We start from the raw sequence: 21,827 nt of genomic DNA on the forward strand, positions 1-21,827 counted from the left end.
GCTGGGCGTGGTGGCACATGCCTGTAATCCCAGCTACTCGGGAGGCTGAGACAGGAGAATCCCTTGAATCCAGGAGGGGGAGGTTGCGGTGAGCCAAGATCGCTCCATTGCAGCCTGGGCAACAAAAGCGAAACTCCACCTCAAAAAAAAGAGGCAACAATCTATACATATATTCAAAACATGACATTCATCAACAAAACATATGGGGAAGGATGCTCACTACAAGCAATGCTCGTTAACAGCCAAAAAAATAAATGCCTACCATCAATCAGGACAGGCAAATAAAAACTTACAATCTACTCACATAATAGAAAGCAATGCAGCCATTTCAAATAAATAAAAAGATAGCTTTAAATGTATTAATATAGACATGTTGAAGCTTCTCTAAAAGGAAATTACAACTAGCATATAGCATGATTCTACTTTCATTCTTTATGTACTTCTGTAACAGTGGGGATCTTTTTAAAAGCATGAACATACACCACTTTTGTAATTTAAAGATAATCTATTACAAATGGGGGGGAGGAATGTATAAGAATGGACAAACCCTCAAACTGGTGGAAAACCAACAAAATGTTACTTCTTAGTAAATATTTTTAAAAACTATATATATGTAAAACGCAAAAATTGAAAATTTTAGACATGTTTCAACATACCCATATATTAAAATACAGACAAAAAAAGTAAATTAAAAATAGAAAAATCTTAATGTATCACTGATTAAATAAGACTTAGATTCTGCCTGCTCAGAAAAAGTGATTCATAAACTGCCATTCTGAAAAATCAGATTTAAAAAATAGAAGTTCGGGCCAAGTGCAGTGGCTCATGCTTGTAATCCCAGCACTTTGGGACACTGAGGCAGGTAGATCACTTGAGGTCAGGAGTTCCAGACCAGCCTGGCCAACATGGTAAAACCCTGTCTCTACTAAAAATACAAAAATAAATAAATAAATAAAATAAAATAAAATAAATAAAATAAAAATTAAAAAATAGCTGGGTACAGTGGCACACACCTGTAATGCCAGCTACTTGACAGGCTGAGGCTGGAGAATAGCTTGAACTTGGGAGGCGGAAGTTGCGGTGAGCCCAGATGGCGCCACTGCATTCCAGCCTGGGTGACAAAGACTCCATCTCTAAATAAAATAAAATAAAATAAGATAAAATAAAATAAAATAAAAACGGTTCAAAAATAAAAAGTTTTAAAAGAAGAATGCTCAAGCATTTAATGACTGTTCAAATCATTTTCTGAAGTAGGTGAATTACCTCTTTTACAGATTAAGAAATTACAAATATTTAGATTTATGTAATAAATACGTAATACACAATTACATTTATATTTTTATTATAATATGTATACATAATTATATAATACATGTATTTGTTTCTAGCCCAACTTAATGTGAAAGAACTGAAAATGGTATTTGCTATTACTAAGTCAGAATCACAAGTAAATCTGCTTACTAAGCAGCGGCATAATTTGACCTGTTTCACCTTAACTTTTATTTTTAAATGACGGCCATAATTTATTGAAATAAAAGATGAGTCACTATATCTAAGTACTATTTATATATATGTACAATTTACAAATAACCCCGAGAAGTATTCTTATCTTGAATGTATTTAGTTCAACAGTAAATCTTATGCAACATGCTTCTAAAACGTATCATGTGGCTATTTCTTGGATAAGTGCTTCTGAAATGTTTTTTTTTTTCCTTTTCCTGAAAAATTTTAAAATTAAGATCGATATGGAAATATACACATATGGTTAAATACTTTCAACAGTCCAACAGGGTGCACAGTGAAAACAGGTCTCTCCTTCCCATCCCAGGCCTCCGGGGGTAACTATAACTGATGAACCTCAAAGACAAAAGCTGTGATTTCTTCCCCCAAAGTATTTTTGTAACAGACCCAAAGTCAAGGCATAAGGGTTTGACATTTCAAGCAAAATTCTTAAACCTAAAAACAGTGGAATATGATGTAAAGCAAACCATTAACTGGATTACACTATCTTATTTTGAAATCCCATGCAATTAAATACCTAAAGAATCAAGCCATTTATGCCATCTAAAAATACAACTGAAATCCTTCAAATAATATCTAATTCTAACTACGAATTCATGGTTAGAAAAACTACAATTCATTATATTTAGCATTGTTGTTGTTCCACAGCCCAAATTAACGCCAGACTAAATATTGAATAATTCAACTTCACAAACACTTCTTCCCTTCAATAAAGGAAACTGTAAAAATACAAAGTCCTGACTGGGCGCGGAGGCTCACACCTGTAATCCCAACACTTTGGAAGGCTGAGGTGGGCGGATCAAGAAGTCAGGAGTTCGAGACCAGCCTGGCCAGCATAGTGAAACCCCATCTCTACTAAAAATTAAAAAAAATTAGCCGGGCTTGGTGGTGCGTGCCTGTAGTCCTAGCCTAGCTACTCGGGGGGCTGAGGTAGAATTGCCTGAACCCGGCAGGTGGAGGTTGCAGTGGGCTGAGATCATGCCACTGCACTCCACCCTGGGCGACAGCGAGACTCCGTCTCCAAACAAAACAAAACAAAAAACAAAACCAAAAAAAAGTCCTAAAAACAAAGAATTTAAAATGACAGAATATGAGACACAGTAACATTTCTTTAAAAATGAGTACTGCTGGGCTCGGTGGCTCACGCCTGTAAACCCAGCACTTTGGGAGGCCGAGGTGGGTGGAACATGAGGTCAGGAAATCGAGACCATCCTGACTAACATGGTGAAACCCCATCTCTACTAAAAATACAAAAAATTAGCCGGGTGTGGTGGCAGTTACTCAGAAAGCTGAGGCAGGAAAACTGCTTGAACCCGGGAGACAGAGGTTGCAGTGAGCCAAGATCGCGCCACTGCATTCCAGTCTAGGCGACAGAGCGAGACACTGTCTCAAAAACAAAACAAAACAAAACAAAGGGAGTTTTACTTTTGTACAGAATATCTTTTTGGTGTTTTTAATGTTTTACAAGGGCCCAAAAATGGTTACTTGTAACTAACAAGCAAGAGGTTACTTGGGAGAGAAATGAGGATCCAAAAGTCTAAACAAAAACTCACTAAAATACTTTCATAAATTAGTACTTCATTTTAAAAGAAATGTGATTTCTCAATGATATAAAGGTTCCGTATAAAGTATGAAGACATAACACCAAATATAAAACAGGAAAGAAAAACCATTAAAATGTTTCCTGATAAATGAATGTTTCCATTGATACCTATAAAAAGGTGGTTCAAGTTTTTTAAAAGGCTGTAAATATTTTAAATAGTTGTAAGCTAAAACTCATCAAGTACATGTCACTAGAAACAAATAATTTATTCTAATGGATAATCAATCATCAACCAGACACATCAAAACTAAAAGAAAAATCTATAATCTTCTGCTAAAAATTAAATCTTTAAAACAGTATTAAGTGCATACCCATTAAATCCAGTGACAATTTTCAGTATTCTTTCCTTCATTTCATCAAAGGGAATATATTCGACATTAGGGTTGGGAGGACCTCTTGGCTCAGGAGCTGAAGTTCTGAAATCATCCATCACTTTCTCCAGTTTGAAAATAAAATAGCCTTTAAATTGGGACCACTGAATCCTATAAGCAAAAAATTAAAAAATATATAATACCATATAGCTTTACAATTCTTGAACACAAAACACAAATACAGAATATACTATGACACTAACACTAACACAATATGTGAATAATTAGTAATGAGAATACCGTCATTCAGGAGCATGCATCATCATGCCTCATTTATCTCACAAGCTCCATCCTGATGCTACCCAACTCCCAACCCAAACAAAACCCAGATCTCTGATTTAAATCTTTTAAATGAACTACCTCTGCCTCAAAGTCTACGGTGTGTTAGGTCCTATTCTTAGTATGTTTAAAATAGTATTTTGACTCTTTCCCTCATAACAAACCTAACCAGGGGGGCGTTAGTTACTATCCTATTAAGTCAGAATGAATCCATGCCTTAATCATACAAGTTACAATGTTTGCACAGATTAATGAAATGTGTCTATTATCTGCTAAATAACAAAATAAACTTTACTTTCTCCTTTTTCTTTCCCTTTCAGTTAATATCTTCAGGCTCTTCTGTCACTTAAGAGACAAAAGTTATGCACCTATGATTAAGGCACATAATCACCTGTTCCATCCAACCAGTACTCGCACAATAAAAATACATACTTTGCTTATGTACTTTTCATATCTATTAATTTATCAAATTAACACAAACACATTTTTATCCCTCTTTCCTCACATTTTACCACTAATATAGAAGGAAATTTTGTGAGGATACCTGCCTGAATACTGTAAATTCCAGGAGACACAGGAGTCAGGAATGTTAACCATTTCCTCAGGCAGACAGTACTACCATTAGTGACAGCAGATCAATCTCTTTACATAGGTTGACTACTTAAAACAAATTTACACAAATTAACGGGAGCCAATCTGTAACCACCTTCCATCCCATCCAGCAACCCTATAAACTAGGGTAGCAGCTTTCAAACTGTGGTCCAAGAGGTCAAAGCTATTGTCAAAAGAATAAGGGCTGACTAGTTCACTGTTAATATTTGCACTGATGGTATAAAAGCAAGGTGGATAAAACTGATATCCATGTAGCAAGAGTCAAGACAGTAGCACCAAACTGTATTACTAGCTGTAGTAGAAGCCATCATTTTCACAAACTCATAATTTAAAAAATCTGTTTCACTTAAAGTGTAAAAGATATTAAAATTACTAATTTCATTAAATCCCAACCCCTGAATACATCTTTTAAATATTCTGTGTAACAAAAATGAGAAATATACATTAAAAAATTATGCTGCATATCAAAGAGGTATGGCATTCTCAAAGAACAATACCTTTAGACTGTTGCCAGCTGAACTAGCTATTTTTCATAAAACAGCATTTTTACCTGAAAGGTCTGCCACACAAATAAAGCTTATTTAGATTAGCAGACGGGGTGTGATGGCTCATCTCAGCAGGCGGATCACTTGAGGTCAGGAGTTCGAGATCAGCCTGGCCAACAAGGTGAAACCCTGTCTTTACTAAAAATACAAAAATCAGCCAGGTATGGTGGTGCATGCCTGTAATCCCAGCTACACAGGAGGCCTGTAATCCCAGCTACCCAATCTCCCAGCTATTCAAGGAGAATCACTTGAACTGAGGAGGTGGAGGTTGTAGTGAGCTGAGGATCGCACTACTGCACTCCAGCCTGGGCGATGAGCAAGACTCCATTTCAAAAAAAAAAAAAAAATTAGGAGAATGTGGTAGGCATTTTCTCAAAAATAAATAAAGTGAAACTGTCACTGTAAGATAAATAACTGATAATATTCGTTACTAATGATAAAAATTTGAACTTCTATGCAAAAAACTGAAAGTCTGGAAAATTTTTATTCTTCACTGAGAGCTCGAAAACTTCCTGATATATTCCCAAAATATTCTGAAGGCAACCAGTGTCCACGTAAAAATATTATATGGGGCCAGGTGTGGTGGCTCATGCCTGTAATCCCAGCACTTTAGGAAGCTGAGACAGAAAGATCACTTGGGCCCAGGAACTGGAAGCCAGCCTGGGCAAACAGCAATATCCCATCTCTACAAAATAATTAATTACTAATTAATTTAAATTAGGCATGGTGATACGCACCTCCAGTCCCAGCTACTCAGGAGGCTGAGGCAACAGGATTGCTTGAGCCCAGGACGTGGAGGCTGCAGTAAGCCAAGATCACACCACTGCACTCCAGCCTGAGCGACAGACCAAGACTCTGTCTCTTAAATAAAGATACTGTGTGATACCAAAAGCACAAGCAACAAAATAGATAAACTGAATTATATCTGTGCATCAGCCAGGCGCAGTGGCTCACGCTTGTAATCCCAGCACTTTGGGAGGCCGAGACGGGTGGATCACAAGGTCAGGAGATCGAGACCACGCTGGCTAACATGGTGAAACCCCGTCTCTACTAAATATACCAAAAATTAGCCAGGCGTGGTGGCGGGCACCTGTAGTCCCAGCTACTCAGGAGGCTGAGGCAGGAGAATGACGTGAACCCAGGAGGCGGAGCTCACAGTGAGCTGAGATCATGCAACTGCACTCCAGACTGGGTGACAGAGCAAGACTCTGTCTCAAAAAAATAATAATAATTGTGCATCAAAGGATACTATCGACAGAGTAAAAAGTCAAATCGTGAAATGGGAGAAAATATTCGCAAATCTTTTATCTGATAAGGAGTTAATATCCAGAATATATAAAGAACTCCTACAACTCAACAAAAAAGAAAACCCAATTTAAAAATGGGCAAAGTACTTAAATACATACTTCTCCAAAGAAGATATACAAATGGTCAGCAAACACACAAGATGCTGCTTAACACCATTAATCTTGGGGAAATGTAAATCCAAATCACAATGAGATACCACTTTATACCCATTAGGGTTGGCTATTATCCAAAAAACAAGTGAACAAGTATTGGCTGGCCAAGGATGTAGAGAAACTGGAACTTTTTTTTTTTTTTTTTTGAGACAAGAGTCTCACTCTGTTGCCAGGGCTGGAGTGTAGTGGTGCAATCTCGGCTCACTGCAACCTCTGCCTCCGGGGTTCAAGTAATTCTCCTGCTTCAGCCTCCCAAATAGCTAGGAATACAAGCGCCTGCCACTACGTCCAGCTAATTTTTTTGTTTTTTGTTTGTTTTTTTTTTTTTTTTGAGACGGAGTCTTGCTCTGTCGCCCAGGCTGGAGTCCAGTGGCCCAGGCTGGAGTTCAGTGGCGCGATCCCAGCTCACTGTAAGCTCCGCCTCCTGAGTTTATGCCATTCTCCTGCCGCAGCCTCCCGAGTAGCTGGGACTACAGGCGCCCGCCACCTCGTCCGGCTAGTTTTTTTTTGTTTTTGTTTTTGTTTTTTTGTATTTTTTAGTAGAGACGGGGTTTCACTGTGTTAGCCGGGATGGTCTCAATCTTCTGACCTCGTGATCTGCCCGTCTCGGCCTCCCAAAGTGCTGGGATTACAGGCTTGAGCCACCGTGTCCGGCCATTTTTTTGTATTTTTAGTAGAGACAAGGTTTCACCATGTTGGCCACACTGGTCTCGAACTCCTGACCTCGTGATCAGCCCGCCTCGGCCTCCCGAAGGGCGTGAGTCACTGCGCCTGGCCAAGAAACTGAAACTCTTGTGCATGGCTGGTGGGAACGAGGCAGTCACTGTGGAAAGCAGTTTGGTTCCTCAAAAAAAAAAAAAAAAAAATTATGAAACCACCCTATGATTCAGGAATCCCATTTCTCAGTAGATCCCCAAAACCCAACAACCCAAATGTGCTATCAGCACATGAATGGATAAGCAAAATGTGAGATAGATACACACACACACACACACACACACACACACAGTCTTTAATCTGAAATAAATTTCAACGTGGTACGACATGGATGAAGCTTGATGGCATTATGCAAAGTGAAATAAGCCAGACACAAAAAGAATGACTATTGTATGACTCTACTTATACGAGGTATCAAGAATAGTCAAATTTAGAGACAGTCGTCTGACACTGTGGGGAGGAAGGTGCAGGGACTTACTCTCTAATGTGTACAATGTTTCAGTTTGGGTAGATGAAAAGTTCTGCAGATGGATGATCTTGATGGTAATGTAACATTGTGAGTGTACTTAATGCCAATAAACTGTACACTTAAAATTGTAAAAATGGTAAGGTTTACATTACATATATTTCAATAGGTATTTCACCACAAAGAAGATACGCAAATGGCCAATAAGCATATGAAAAGATGTTCAGCATTATTATCTATTACAGAAATGCAAATCAAAACCACAAGGAGACACCCATTTCACACCCACTAGGGTGGCTATAATCAAAAAGATGAGTAATAAACAAGTGCTGGGTTGATGTGGGGAAACTGGTAATGTCATACATTACTGGTGGGAATGTAAAATGGTGTAGCTGCTTTGGAAAGTACTTGGCAGTTCCTAAGGAAGGTAAATGCAGACTTGTAATCCAACAATTCCATTCTATTAAATGAGTCAATAATGTATTTTACCGCTACTACTTTTTAAAATGGTGAGCATGAAAAGCTATTTGCATGATTACTTTTTTCCTTTCCCTATCCTATTTTAGAAAGGGGAATTTGAGGTTTAACAAGCAGATCTGCACATCACAGAATTTTTGATATGCCTAATAAGAATCCTTCTTAATGTACAATTGCTTTTGGTTCCTAAAATTTATCTTTAAACTTTATAAGACTCCCCACATGCACTTCATAAACATACCAGGGAAAGTTATACTAAAATAGGATTATACTTTTCATTTCTTTAATAATTTTTTGTACTTTTAATAATCACCCACTAATTCATAGTATTTTATGAGTTCAGATTTACATATGCAAAAGGTCTTGTGGTGTGTTTTAATCTCATCCTTCCATTAACCATCTGACATGACATCTTTGAGGTCCAAAAAAAGCACATTAATGGGAACAGCCAGACAAGAGGTATGGGACCCCAGGTAATGGAAATTCTGAAGAGATTAAAAGACTCTATGGTACTAACTCATGAGACAGAAATTAAGCCCCATAAATTGACATGAATTATGAACACACTGTAGTCTTAACTTTCAAATAAATCAAGCAGTTACTCTAAATTAGATCAATACGATGCAATTCAAGTGATACTATTCCATATATATATATGGGGAGGGCATTCATAAAATGTGAAAGATATAGCTTTTTGATGGAGGACAGCTATTTGATAAAAACAAAAACAGAAAATGCTTCCCTAAAAGTTATATAATTCAGGAGCCAGGCGCAGTGGCTCAAGCATGTAATCCCAGCACTTTGGGAGGCTGAGGCGGGCTTACCATGAGGTCAAGAGATCCAGACCATCCTGGCCAACATGGTGAAACCCGTCTCTACTAAAAATACAAAAATTAGCTGGGCATGGTGGCGCACACCTGTAGTCCGAGCTACTCGGGAGGCTGAGGCAGGAGAATTGCTTGAACCCGGGAGGCGGAGGTTGCAGTGAGCCAAGATTGCGCCACTGCACTCCAGCCTGGGCGACAGCGGAACTCTATCTCCAAAAACAAGAAGTTATATTCAGGCACAAAAAATAGGCCATGAGCAAATCAACTAAAAACTTGGCAACAAAAACAATTTCTTAGGAACATACATTCACTGGATGAGTAGAAATGAGAACAACAACAAAAAAACCCCTTAGTTTTCAATACGAAAATCAAATTATTCTAAAAAGATGCTCATGAAACACAAACACATTTTCAACTTCAGAACAAATTTCTCCACATAAAATCCCCTCCAATACATACTCAAAATGTAAATCTACTTTGCTGAAATTAACTCAATAATTTACTGAAATTAATCACCCATTAACTTTAAGTAGCTTCACCTCCCTTCACTTTTTCTGCTCCCCTTCCATTTTCCTATTTTTGCAGTTTGTCCTGTAGGAAAGTACAATTCATATCTCTAATAAATACATCCTAGTGCTAGATTCTACACTGACCTTTTCTCTCCATAGGAGCTCGTAAGTTCATATTCAAACATGTTTCTCTCACAATTCTCTAAAGGTTAAACGTATTTTCCAGAGGCTTAAGGACAGAAAGTCCACCTTTTCTTTTCCCAAGTGGTGCTACAACAATTTAGTGGCCAGCGGCCAACCACCTTAAGTACTGCTTCCTACCATTCCCAATTCTATTAAGATTACTCTCTACTCAGCCTATCTGCATTGCACACAAAGTGTGAGGAACACTAAGAACACAACAAAGCACAGGAGAGTCCTACTACTATTAGCTACTCCAAAGGATAGCAAATACTGCACCATTAATAAACATCAAACACGAATCTGAGAGCAATGAATAAATAAAATCTAATGGATCTGATCATTCATTAAAGGTGACAGGCTTAAAATACACTTAATGTTTAAAAGGCAGATATTTCAATCAGAAGACTTAAAATGTCAGATAACTCAGTCTTAATTATATAACTGAGGCAAACAAAATAAGTGTATTTAACCTGAATACTGAATTAAGTGAAAGATTTTCAAAAGTAAGAAAACACTGTGTTGCTTACACAAAATTATGACTTTTTAAGGACTAATTTAAAAACACAAATTACTACCTCTATAAATGGGGCACGAAACAAGAGATTCTTTTACATTATCATTCAACATCATATTACGTCTTATTGATTAACTGAACATTAAAACGGATCAGTGGAACAGAAGACAGCGAAGAAGCAGACCCACACATAAATGAAAATCTGATATATGGTAAAGGACAGATTAGTCAGTCAATTGAAAAATACTGAGACTACTCCAAAATGTTAATAGGATTTAAAAACTAAATAATGTGTTTTTTCTGATTACATCAATAGTACAGCCGTTGTAAGAAATTATAATACAGAAAGACATAAAAGTAAAATGTATCCATAATCTGCAGTCAACCATCATCACTAAAGTAACATTTGAATATATTTTTCAAATTTGACATTCTAGTTTAATATTCCTTTTTCCGGCCGGGCGCGGTGGCTCAAGCCTGTAATCCCAGCACTTTGGGAGGCCGAGATGGGTGGATCACGAGGTCAGGAGATCGAGACCATCCTGGCTAACACGGTGAAACCCCGTCTCTACTAAAAAACACAAAAAACTAGCCAGGCGAGGTGGCGGGCGCCTGTAGTCCCAACTACTTGGGAGGCTGAGGCAGGAGAATGGCGTGAACCCGGGAGGCGGAGCTTGCAGTGAGCTGAGATCCGGCCACAGCACTCCAACCTGGGCGACACAGCGAGACTCCGTCTCAAAAAAATATATATATATATATATATTCCTTTTTCCCCTCTCCTTACTCACTATGGGTATTTGCATGGGACAAATAGTCTTTGAAAGCAAGATTTTTAACTGCAACACATATTTGTGCCATAATTTATTAATCACTGTTTAAAAAAAGATTTAGGGCTGGGTGCAGTGGCTCACGCCTGTAAACCAAGCACTCTCGGGGGGCTGAGGCAGGCAAATCACCTGAGATCAGGAGTTGGAGACCAGTCTGGCCAACACGGCAAAATCCCATCTCTACTAAAAATACAAAAATTAGCCAGGCGTGGTGGTGAGCGCTTGTAATTCCAGCTACTTGAGAGGCTGAGGCAGAAGAATCGCTTGAACTCATTGCAGAGGTTGCAGTGAGCCAAGGTTATGCCACTGCACTGCACTCCAGCCTGACAGAGCAAGACTGTCTCAAAAAAAAAAAAAAAAAAAAAAATTTGGTCACATCTACTTCATTACAATTAATTATGCAGTTATGTGATTAACAGCCTAATAACAAACTTTGTAGGCATCTATTTATCACCTGAGGATAGATTTCTGTAAGTGAAATTATTGAGTCCAAAGTATGAAGTACAAATATCAAGACTTTTGATTCGACCTTCAAAAACTCCCCAGACACAATGTACCACACACTTTATAGTGTCATCAGTAATATAAACCAACATGTTTCATTTGAGTATGATAATCTTTCAAAACCTCTGTCAATATGCTAGTAGAGAAACAGTTTAATTAATATTTCCTTCATTGCTAGTGAAATTGAATATTTTTACCTGATTTTGGCCACAAGATGCTTGTTTTTTGTGTTAACAGGTCCTTTGCAATCCCTCCTCCTAGGGCTTCTTCAATTTTGGCACTACCGACATTTTCTTTTCTTTTTTCTCTTTGGAGACAGAGTTTCACTCTTGTCGCCCAGGCTGGAGTACAGTGGCGTGATCTCGGCTCACTGCAACCTCCGCCTCCCAGGTTCCAGCAATTCTCCTGCCTCAGCCTCCTGAGTAGCTAGGATTACAGGCACCCACCACCATGCCTGGCTAATTTTTGTATTTTTAGTAGAGACGGTATTTCGCCATGTTGGCCAGGCTGGTCTCAAACTCCTGACGACTTCAGGTGATCCACAGCCTTGGCCTCCTAAAGTGCTGGGATTATAGGTGTGAGCCACCAGGACCGGCCACTGCTGACATTTTCAAGTTGGATGTAATTCTTTGTCATAGAAGGATGTCCTTTGTATTGTAGGATATGGAGCTACATTCCTGGCCTCTACTTACTAGAAACCTATAGCACACCACCCATTCCAACTGTGACAACCGTAAATGTCTCCCAACATTATCAAATGTTCCCTGGGAGACAAAAATTGTCCCCAGTTAAGAACCATGGGCACCTTCCCCACCTCTCTAAAATTATTTGTCTTTTGCTTATTTTTGTGTTATGGAAAAAGTAAATTATGTGATACAAGTATGAACATAATTTTTGGATTCTCATTTTGCACTGACTGCTTCAAAGATAAAAAGTATTGTTTTTGGCCAGGCACAGTGGCTTACACCTGTAATCCCTGCACTCTGGGAGGCCCAGGCGGGTGGATCACCTGAGGTCAGGAGTGAGACCAGCCTGGCAAACACGGTGAAACCCCATCTCTACTAAAAACACAAAAATGAGCTGGTGTGGTGGTGCATGTCTGTAATTCCAGCTACTCAGGAGGCTGAGGCAGGAGAATGAATCACTTGAACCTGGGAGGCCGAGGCTGCAGTGAGCCGAGACGGTGCCACTGCACTCCAGCCTGGGCAACAAAAAAAAAAACCTCAGTCTCATCAAAAAAAAGTATTGTTTTTGATATAAATGAAATGACACTAAAATATTTCTCATGTTTCCTATTTTGAAATTATCTTTGAAGTGTTACATATTTTCTCACTCGGAAACTTCTGAGTGATGGCATGATCTCAAGATGGCATGATACCTGCTTCGAAGCAATAAAGTTTTGATAAAAATTCTGAAGGGAAAGTATTTGCCACTGAAAGTAAATTTTTCAAATTAGACTGCTAAATGGTTGTACACATGAAGGATCCAATCAGATGAAAAAGAAAGCTTCAGAAGGTAACACAAACTTTCAGACAATAGCTCAGTGTAAACTTGGGTTTCTTACTTGGCACCTTACATATTCATGATGAGGATTCTAAAAATGCCTAAAGATTCAAATTACTATCTACTCACTCACCTCTCCCTACCAATTAAAACGAAAAGTCCAACCAACAGTATGTTCTGGTTAGCCTGACTCGTGCTTAATTTTTAGCCTTTTGAGCCCTTATTGAGAATGTCCCTGGCTGGGCGGATCATGATGTCAGGATTTCGAAACCAACCTGGCCAGAATGGTGAAACCCTGTCTCTACTAAAAATACAAAAATTAGCCGGGCATGGTGGCGCACGCCTGTAGTCCCAGCTACTCGGGAGGCTGAGGCAGGAGAATTGCTTGAACCTGGGAGGTGGAGATTGCTGTAAGCCGAGATCGGGCCACTGCACTCCAGCCTGGGTGACACTGCACTCCACTGGGTGAGAGAGAGAGAGACTCCATCTCGAAACAAAAAAAAAAAAAAAAAGAGAGAGAAAGAAAAAGAAAAAGAAAAAGAAAAAGAAAAAGAAAAATGTCCCTAGAATCTGTTACTATACCAACACGGACTCCTCCCTTCTACATAAGTGCTGTAGCAAAGACGACTCTTCTAACAGCATGGCTCACAATGACGATAGCCAACAAAGAGATGTTGACTTTTTAAACTTGTACTAGCTTAATGGCTGAAGTGGATCTACCTTCCTCCCTGCAACCAGGGAGTCACTTTTCTCACCACTTTTGCTACCACTTTTTACCACCTCCTCTAAAATCTAGTTGATACCAATCCCAATCTGCCATCAACAGGGACTGATCTATCCCTTCACCCCCACATGTGCCAGACAGGACCAGGTAGGTAGGACCTGGGCCCTTTTATTCATTCTACCAACTCAGCCCTAACATCAAGGTCAACAGCAGTTAGCAAGTCCTGAAGAAATATGCGACAATCCTTGACTAACAAAATTACTTTGTTCCTGCCAGCAGGTGTGCTTAAATAATAAAACAAAATTCATTTGGAAAACCAGACTTACAGATATTAAGCTCACGCCTGTAATTCCAGCATTTTGGGAGGCCGAGGCAGGCAGATCACGAGGTCAGGAGATCGAGACCATCCTGGCTAACACAGTGAAACCCCGTCTCTACTAAAAATACAAAAAAATTAGCCGGGTGTGGCGGCATGCGCCTGTAGTCCCAGCTGCTGGGGAGGCTGAGGCAGGAGAATGGAGTGAACCCGCCAGGCACAGCTTGCAGTGAGCCAGGATTGTGTCACTGCACTCCAGCCTGGGTGACAGAGCAAGACTCCGTCTCAACAGAAAAAAATAAAAAATAAAAAAAATAAGACATCATAAACACTTAATTGCAGAGATTTCAGTGATAGTACAACAGAACCTAGAGATCACAATGTACGTTTAGGCTCACCAAGGAAGGGCTTCAGGACAAAGTTGGAACTTTAGGCTGAACCTTACAGAAAAAGGAATTGGAAATGCATTGACTAAAGTAAAGCAAGGAGCAGGTGTTTAATATAAACAATAAATGAGTTTCTCAAACTCTGCACTATGGACATCTTGAGCCAAAGGGTTTTAGCTTGCGATGAGCTGCTGTCTGTGTGCACTGTAGGATATCTGCATCCCTGACCTCTATCCAGTAGCAATCCTCACTCCAAGTGGTAAAAAAATATCTCTAAGCCATTGCCAAATGAACCATGGGAGGGAAGTGGTCCCTGGTGGAGGACACTACAACACACAATCCCTTTTGTTAACATCTTATTGCTTACTGCTTACCTTAAAATAAAAAGACTGGGGAAATCAGAACTGCCAAGATCAAAGTCACAAAATTTGAGGAATAAAATCTGTGGCACGTGTATATACATCTTTTTAAAGAAACAGAGATAAAGAAATCTAAATAATCTAAACCTAATATACAGATGGTTCATTTAAAAAATAAATACTCATTAGCATTAAAATCTATCTCATGAATCACTTTCAGTTGTACAAGATAACGGACTATGAAGATCTAATCTAGAATTTTTTTTCTTGGGTATAGTCACCTGTGTATTAAGTGGAGGGGGAAAAAAATCCCCCTTTCATCCAACCCAAAGACCAATTCATGTGATATACAGCAAAGACAATAATCATTCCATTTTTAAATTTAGGGAGACTGAAAGGCATATGTAAGTGATTAAAGTTTAAAATCTGTTACTGAAATACAAAAATGAGTTGGCACAGCCACAAGTGGTGAGAGATTACTGTATATTTTAATACAAAGGTTTTATCCTGAAGAATCTTGAGTTTGAAAGTAAAACAAAAGTATCTTAACAATGTCTGCTATGTTGGCTTTTAATATTTTGGTATTCATTTATTTTGTGTAATTTTATATACAGATTACTTTCACTGCTATTTTAAACTATACCCCAGAGTTATGTGCTACTTTAAAATTACCAATCAAGTAAGTAATAATTATCTGGAATGCATTTTTTCTGTATCTCATACTTTCAAAAAAAGAAGAAAAAAATCATTAAAAGCAAAGTACCTATCAAAAGAACAATTTGTACTTTGGTTTAAGGACTGAATACATGGAAAATGAACATGTCAACACTATTAAATGAATTAACCCTTCCTGGGAATCTCCATCTACATATGACAAAACTAAAAAGATAAACTGGAAATTTGTACTGATACATAATTATACATATTTATGGGATACACGTGACACTTTTGATACATGTATGCAATGTGTATTGGTCAAATCGGTATTTGGGATATCTATTTCAAACATTTATCATTTGTGCTGGGAACATTTCAGATCTTCTCTAGCTATTTTGAAATACACAATAAATTATTAACTATAGTCATCCTACTGTGCTATCAAATACTAAAACATACTCTTTTTATCTGACTGTGCTTTTGTACCTATTAACCAACTTCTATTCATCCCTGGCCCCCCACCCTTCTCAGCCTCTGATAACCCTCATTCTACTCTCTACCTCCGTTAAGTTCAACTTTTTTAGCTCCAACATAATGCATGAGAGCATGTGATATTTGTCTTTCTGTGCCTGTCTTATTTCACTTAATCTAATGATCTCCAGTTCCATCCACATTGGTGCAAAGGATGACACTTCATTCATTCTTTTTATATCTGAATTGGATTGTATTCCATGGTGTGTGTGTGTGTATGTGTATATGTGTATATATATGTGTATTATAGATGTATATATGTGTACATGTATATACATATACACCCCACATTTTCTTTATCCATGCATCCATTTACAGATACTTAGGTTGATTCTCTATCTTGACTACTGTAAACACCGCTGCAATAAATATGCAAGTATCGGCCAGGCGTGGTGGCTCACGCCTGTAATCCCAGCACTTTGGGAGGCCGAGGCGGGCGGATCAGGAGTTCAAGACCAGCCTGGCCAACATGGAGAAACCCCGTCTCTAGTAAAAACACAAAAATTAGCCAGGCGTGGTGGTGTGTGCCTGCAGTCCCAGCTATTTGGGGAGGCTGAGGCAGGAGAATCACTTGAACTTGAGAGGCAGAGGTTGCAGTGAGCCGAGATCGCACCACTGCACTCCAGCCTGGGAAACAAGTAAGACTCCATCTCAAAAATGGAAAAAAAAAAGAAAGTGCAGGTATCTCTTTGACATACTGACTTCTTTTCTTGTGGACATTGATCCAGCAGTGGGGATGGCTAGGTCAGACGGCAGACCTATTTTTAGGTTTCTGAGGAACCTCTACACTGTTTCGCATAGTAGCTGTACCAATCTACATTTCCACCAGCAGTGTACTAGTGTTTCCCTTTTTCTGCACCCTTGCCAGAATCTGCTATTACTCTTTCTTTTTTAGACATGGTCTTACTCTGTCACCCAGGCTGGAGTGCAGTGGTGCAATCTCACCTCACTGCAACCTCTGCCTCCTGGGCTCAAGTGATGCTCCCACCTCAGCTTCCCAAGCAGCTGGAACTACAGGTGTGTGCCACCATGCCTGGCTTGTCTTTTTGTTAATAGTCATTTAACTGGGGTGTATATCATCTCATTGTGGTTGTGATTTACATTTTCCTGATGATTAGCCAGGTTGAAAGTATTTCATATACCTGTATATCTTCTGAAAAATGTTCAGATAATTTGCCCATTTTAACTGGATTATTTGGTGTTTTTTGCTTTTGAGTTGAGTTCCCTATATATTCTAGTTATTAATCCCTTGTCAGAAAGATAGTTTGCAAATATTTTCTCCCATTCCATTTTCTTCACTCTGCTGACTTTTCCCTTGTTGCGCCGAAGCTTTTTAGCTTGATGTAATCCCATTAGTCTATTTTTGCTTTCGTTGTCTGTGCTTTTGAGGTCTCGCCCACCTTTGCCCAGACCAATGATCTGAATTGTTGGAAATGCTTTTTTAAGAACAAAACTAGGTCCAGGCACATTGGCCAATGCCTGTAACCCCAACACTTTGGAAGGCTGAGGCAGGAAGACTGCTTGAGCCCAGGAGTTTGAGACCAGCCTGGGCAACATAGCAAGATCCCATCCCTACAAAAAAATTTAAAAATTATCCAGGCATGGTGGCACGTACCTGTAATCCTAGCTACCCGGGAGGCTGAGGTAGGAGGATTGCTTGAACCTAGAAGTTCAAGGCTGCAGTGAGCTATGACTGTGCCACTGCATTGCAGCCTGGGCGAAAGAGGAACAGTCTCTAAAAAACAAAACAAAACTGCAGCTTGCTGTAGTCTCATCCCTCCAAAAGAAGTTATTCAAAAAGCACTACTCATAGTTATCAAATGGAGCTAGGATTCTTGAAGACTAAGAAATTGCAGGAAAATATGGGTCCACTAACTGGCAGGAATCTCCACATCCTGAGTAATAATAGTCAGCAAGTTTTCTGAGTTACCTGGAAAATTCTACACAAGAAAACTATAGATTCGGAGGGAAGAGGAGGAGTTAAAATAAAACAAAACTACTGATTTAATGATGGTACTATTTAACATTCTTTTTAAAAGGTGCATTGTTTAAAGACATTTATAAAAAGGAGAGAAGTAATCAGAAAATTATAAGAGTAGTACAAGAGGTCCAAAGTCTAAATGACCAGTTTAAAAAGAAAAAAATACACACAAAGTGGAGAAGAAGCCAGTAATTATTTTAAATCAAAAATATTTTTTAAAAATTGAAAATAACAAGCATTGATGAGGATATGGAGAAACTGGGACCACTGGGCACTGCTGATAGGAACGTAAAATGGCGCGGCCATAGTGGAAAACAGTTCCTCGAAAAGTTCAACACAGAACTACCGTATGATCCAGCAATTCTACTTCTAGGTGTATACCCAAAAGAAGTGAAAGCAGAGACTTAGACACTCGCACACCAACATTCACGGCAGTGTTATTCACAATGGCTAAAAGGTAAAAACAACCCTGAACCCTGAAAGCATTACGTAAAGTAAAATAAGCCAGACACAAAATATTTTATAATGTCACTTAAGTGAGGTACCTAAAATCCACCAAACTCAAAGACACAAAAGCTAGACAGGGATTGGGAGGAAGGAAGAATGGTCATTATCATTTAATGGGTACAGAATTTATATTTGGGACAATAAAAAGGTTCTGGAAATGAGTAGTGATGATGGCTCTACAACAATGTGAATGTACTTAATGCCACCGAACTGTACATTTAGCAATGGTTAAAAAGTGGTAAATTTCATTTTTTGCATGTTTTGCCTCAACCAACCAATCCATAAATAGTTCCCAGAATTAAAAAATACTAGTTTTCAAATTAAGAGAACTCACAAGAGTTGCTAAAGAGTGACCAACACAAGGGTTGACAAAGAGAATCACAGCAAAGCACACTGTAGTAAAAACTGTGTAATTCTGGAATCAAAGAGAAGATTCTATAAAACTCCAGGGACACAAACCAGGTCACATACAAAGAGGGCTCCAGTTTTATCAACCGGTGTCAAAGAAAGCAATGAAAAAATTCCTTCAAAATTCAGAGAGACAATAATTTTCAACCTAGAATAACCAGACTATCAAATAAGTAGGTAGAATAAACACATTTTCAGACACTGAAAGTACAAAAAACAAAAAAAAACAAAAAACAAAAAAAAAGTGTTATTGTGCCTTCTCTCATTCCACCAAAACAATGATGTAAACCAAGAAAGAGCATGACATGGTATCTAGAAAACTGAGACTCCAACACAAAAAGTTAATTACAGGATGATAAAAATGGGTCTCCCATCATAAGATGGTAGGATTTCCATCTTCGTCATAACATGGTAGGATTAAGGCAGGTCTAGCGAGCAACCAGTCCAGAATGGAGCAGTTAAGAAGGCTCTACAAGAGATTTTTTTTTAAACATGAAATTGATATGTAAACAACTAAAATCTGAGTTGAATTAGTCATAAGAATACAGAAAACTAAATGAAAAAAACAGCATTAACAGAGACAATGTATATATTGAATGCTAATGTGACTAAAATTTCAATGTAATTATATTGGATAACATGAGCAGTTCAAGTGGGAAGTATGTGTCTATGCTTGGAGAAGGAGCACGGAAAAGAAACTAAATCTTAACTTTCATTAGTAAGAAATCAGATATTTCTTACTGTCTGAAGTAAGTAAGGAAAAAAGGAAAAAGTAACTAGACTGTAAAATTAAGGAAAAAAGTAACTAGTAAAAAGACTGCACCTTAAAAATAGGAAGGTAGGCCAGGCGTGGTGGCTCATGCCTGTAATCCTAGCACTTTAGGAGGCCAAGGTAGGCAGATCACAAGGTCAAGAAATCAACACCATCCTGGCCAAAATGTTAAAACCCCGCCTCTACTAAAAATACAAAAATTAGCTGGGCATGGTGGTGTGTGCCTGTAATCCCAGCTACTCGGGAGGCTGAGGCAGGAGAATCGCTTGAACCAGGGAGTTGGGGGTTGCAATGAGTCGAGATCGTGCTACTGCACCCCAGCCTGGCAGTAGAGCAAGACTCTTGTCTCCAGAAAAAAAAAAAAAAGAAAAGAAAAGAAACCAAAAGAAAAGAAAAAAGAGAAGAAAAGAGGAAGGTAAACACCAAAAGCAACTACTAAATGATTTTAAAGCAGTTTTACTTGCAGCTCAAAAAATAAAAAACAAAAAAAATTTAAAGTGGTTGTCTCTCAGGAGTAAGAGATAAAAGAAAGTACACAGAGACTTTTTTGCGACCTTTGTCATATTAATGAATTCACTAAAGTGTGTGCATATAACTTTAATAAAAGTAAAAACTAAATAATAAAAAATATCAATTTAAAAAGTCAGGTGGAGGTCTGGAGTCTGGAAGCCTGACCAGGTATTTCAACCACTTTCTCATTTGTAGAGCCTAAGGCAGATAACCCTAGCCTCTCTGTTTCCCCCATCTGTGAAACAGGGATAATAGTATTTACTTTTGTTGCTGTAAGGATTAACACTAGTGTAAGCAAAGTGCTTAGTAAAGTGGCTGACACCTCGTAAGCACCCAATGGTTGCTTTTCCTCAAGAAACTCAGGATGGGAAGAACATCTGAGTAATACAGTAGATATATACAGACAGCTTTGGGGATGAGAGTAGTGTCCTGAGATGGCATTAGTAAGGAAGACTGGAACAGCGAGAAAGACCTGTGTTAGACCACAATAAGATGCTTGGGTTTATATTGGCATTCTCTCTGGCCTAGAAATACTTCTAAAGGCACTTTACCCTCTTTAATCAGAGAGGACAAAATCTCTACCCAACGTTGCTTCTCCACCCATTCACAAAACTGCTTGTTTTAAAAAATAAATGAAATAATTCTTTCTTCCATTTTTCCTGTCTTTATTGAGACAAAGTTTCACTCTGTTGCCCAGGATGGAGTGCCATGGCACAATCTCAGCTCACTACAGTCTCCACCTCCTGGTTCAAGTGATTCTCCTGCCTCAGCCTCCCGAGTAGCTGGGATTACAGGTGAGTGCCACCATGTCCAGCTAATTTTGTTGTATTATTAGCAGAGACCATGTTGGCCAGGCTGGTCTCGAACTCCTGGCCTCAGGTGATCCACCCGTCTTGGCCTCCCAAAGTGCTGGGATTACAGGCATGAATCACTGCACTCAACCATAAAAATAAATGAAACATTTCAACTAACAGAAAAGTACAGAGAAGAGTTATATCACTTAGCTTTGTCAAACCTTAGCTAGTTACATTTTTGTAGTTCTTGATGAGCTAAAAGACATTTACATATGTTAGACTTACTCCAAAAATTCTTTGACTCCACCAGGATTTTCTATCCATTGATTCTATTACCTTTTTACTGTCCCTCACCCCTCTGACAACCTCTCTCCCTTCATTACCCAGCTTCAATTGTAATAATTATAATCAGGCCCGGTGCTGTGGCTCACACATGTAACCCCAGCATTTCAGGTAGATCACCTGAGGTCAGGAGTTCGAGACCAGCCTGCTCAACACGGTGAAACCCCATCTCTACTAAAAATACAAAAACTAGCCAGGTATGGTGGCGCGTGCTTGTAATCCCAGCAACTCAGGAGGCTGAGGCACGATAACTGCTTGAACCCGGGAGGCAGAGGTTGCAGTGAGCCGAGATCATACCATTGCACTCCAGCCTGGGCAACAGAGCGAGACTCCGTCTAAAAACACAAAAAAAAAAAAAAAAAAAGAAGAAAGAAAAAGAAATTATAATCACTCCCTCACATATAGTTCATTCTCTAGCCCTTCTCTGGATTCACTGTTAAAAAATAAATAAATAAATAAAAATCAACGCAATCCCCACCAAATCTTTGCCTACACAAACATAGGAAAGAAAGCAAAGACAAAGAAAAATCCACAACCATGCTGGCTGATCTTGAGTACACTATAAATGCTACCAGACATTATCCCCAGTCTATTTCATTCTCTGACTCTCCCAGTAACTATT

The 21,827-nt window shown here is 38.8% G+C and overlaps 1 protein-coding gene across 4 annotated transcripts in view; it reads right to left on the reverse strand.

The window, feature by feature from the left end:
* The window catches only part of PPP4R2 (protein phosphatase 4 regulatory subunit 2), a 70,460-nt gene that overhangs the window by 18,363 nt on the left and 30,270 nt on the right, over positions 1-21,827 (reverse strand). For 3 of the 4 annotated variants that reach the window (XM_003894184.3, XM_021934228.2, XM_021934229.2), the window contains exon 3: positions 3,436-3,606. The exons of the other annotated variant lie outside the window; for it this stretch is intronic. In XM_003894184.3, coding sequence (XP_003894233.2) covers positions 3,436-3,606 — 171 coding nt within the window. The remainder of the gene's footprint in view (positions 1-3,435; positions 3,607-21,827) is intronic. 4 annotated transcript variants of the gene reach the window in all.

Source organism: Papio anubis, chromosome 2 (assembly GCF_008728515.1).
Source record: "Papio anubis isolate 15944 chromosome 2, Panubis1.0, whole genome shotgun sequence".
NCBI lineage: Eukaryota > Metazoa > Chordata > Mammalia > Primates > Cercopithecidae > Papio > Papio anubis.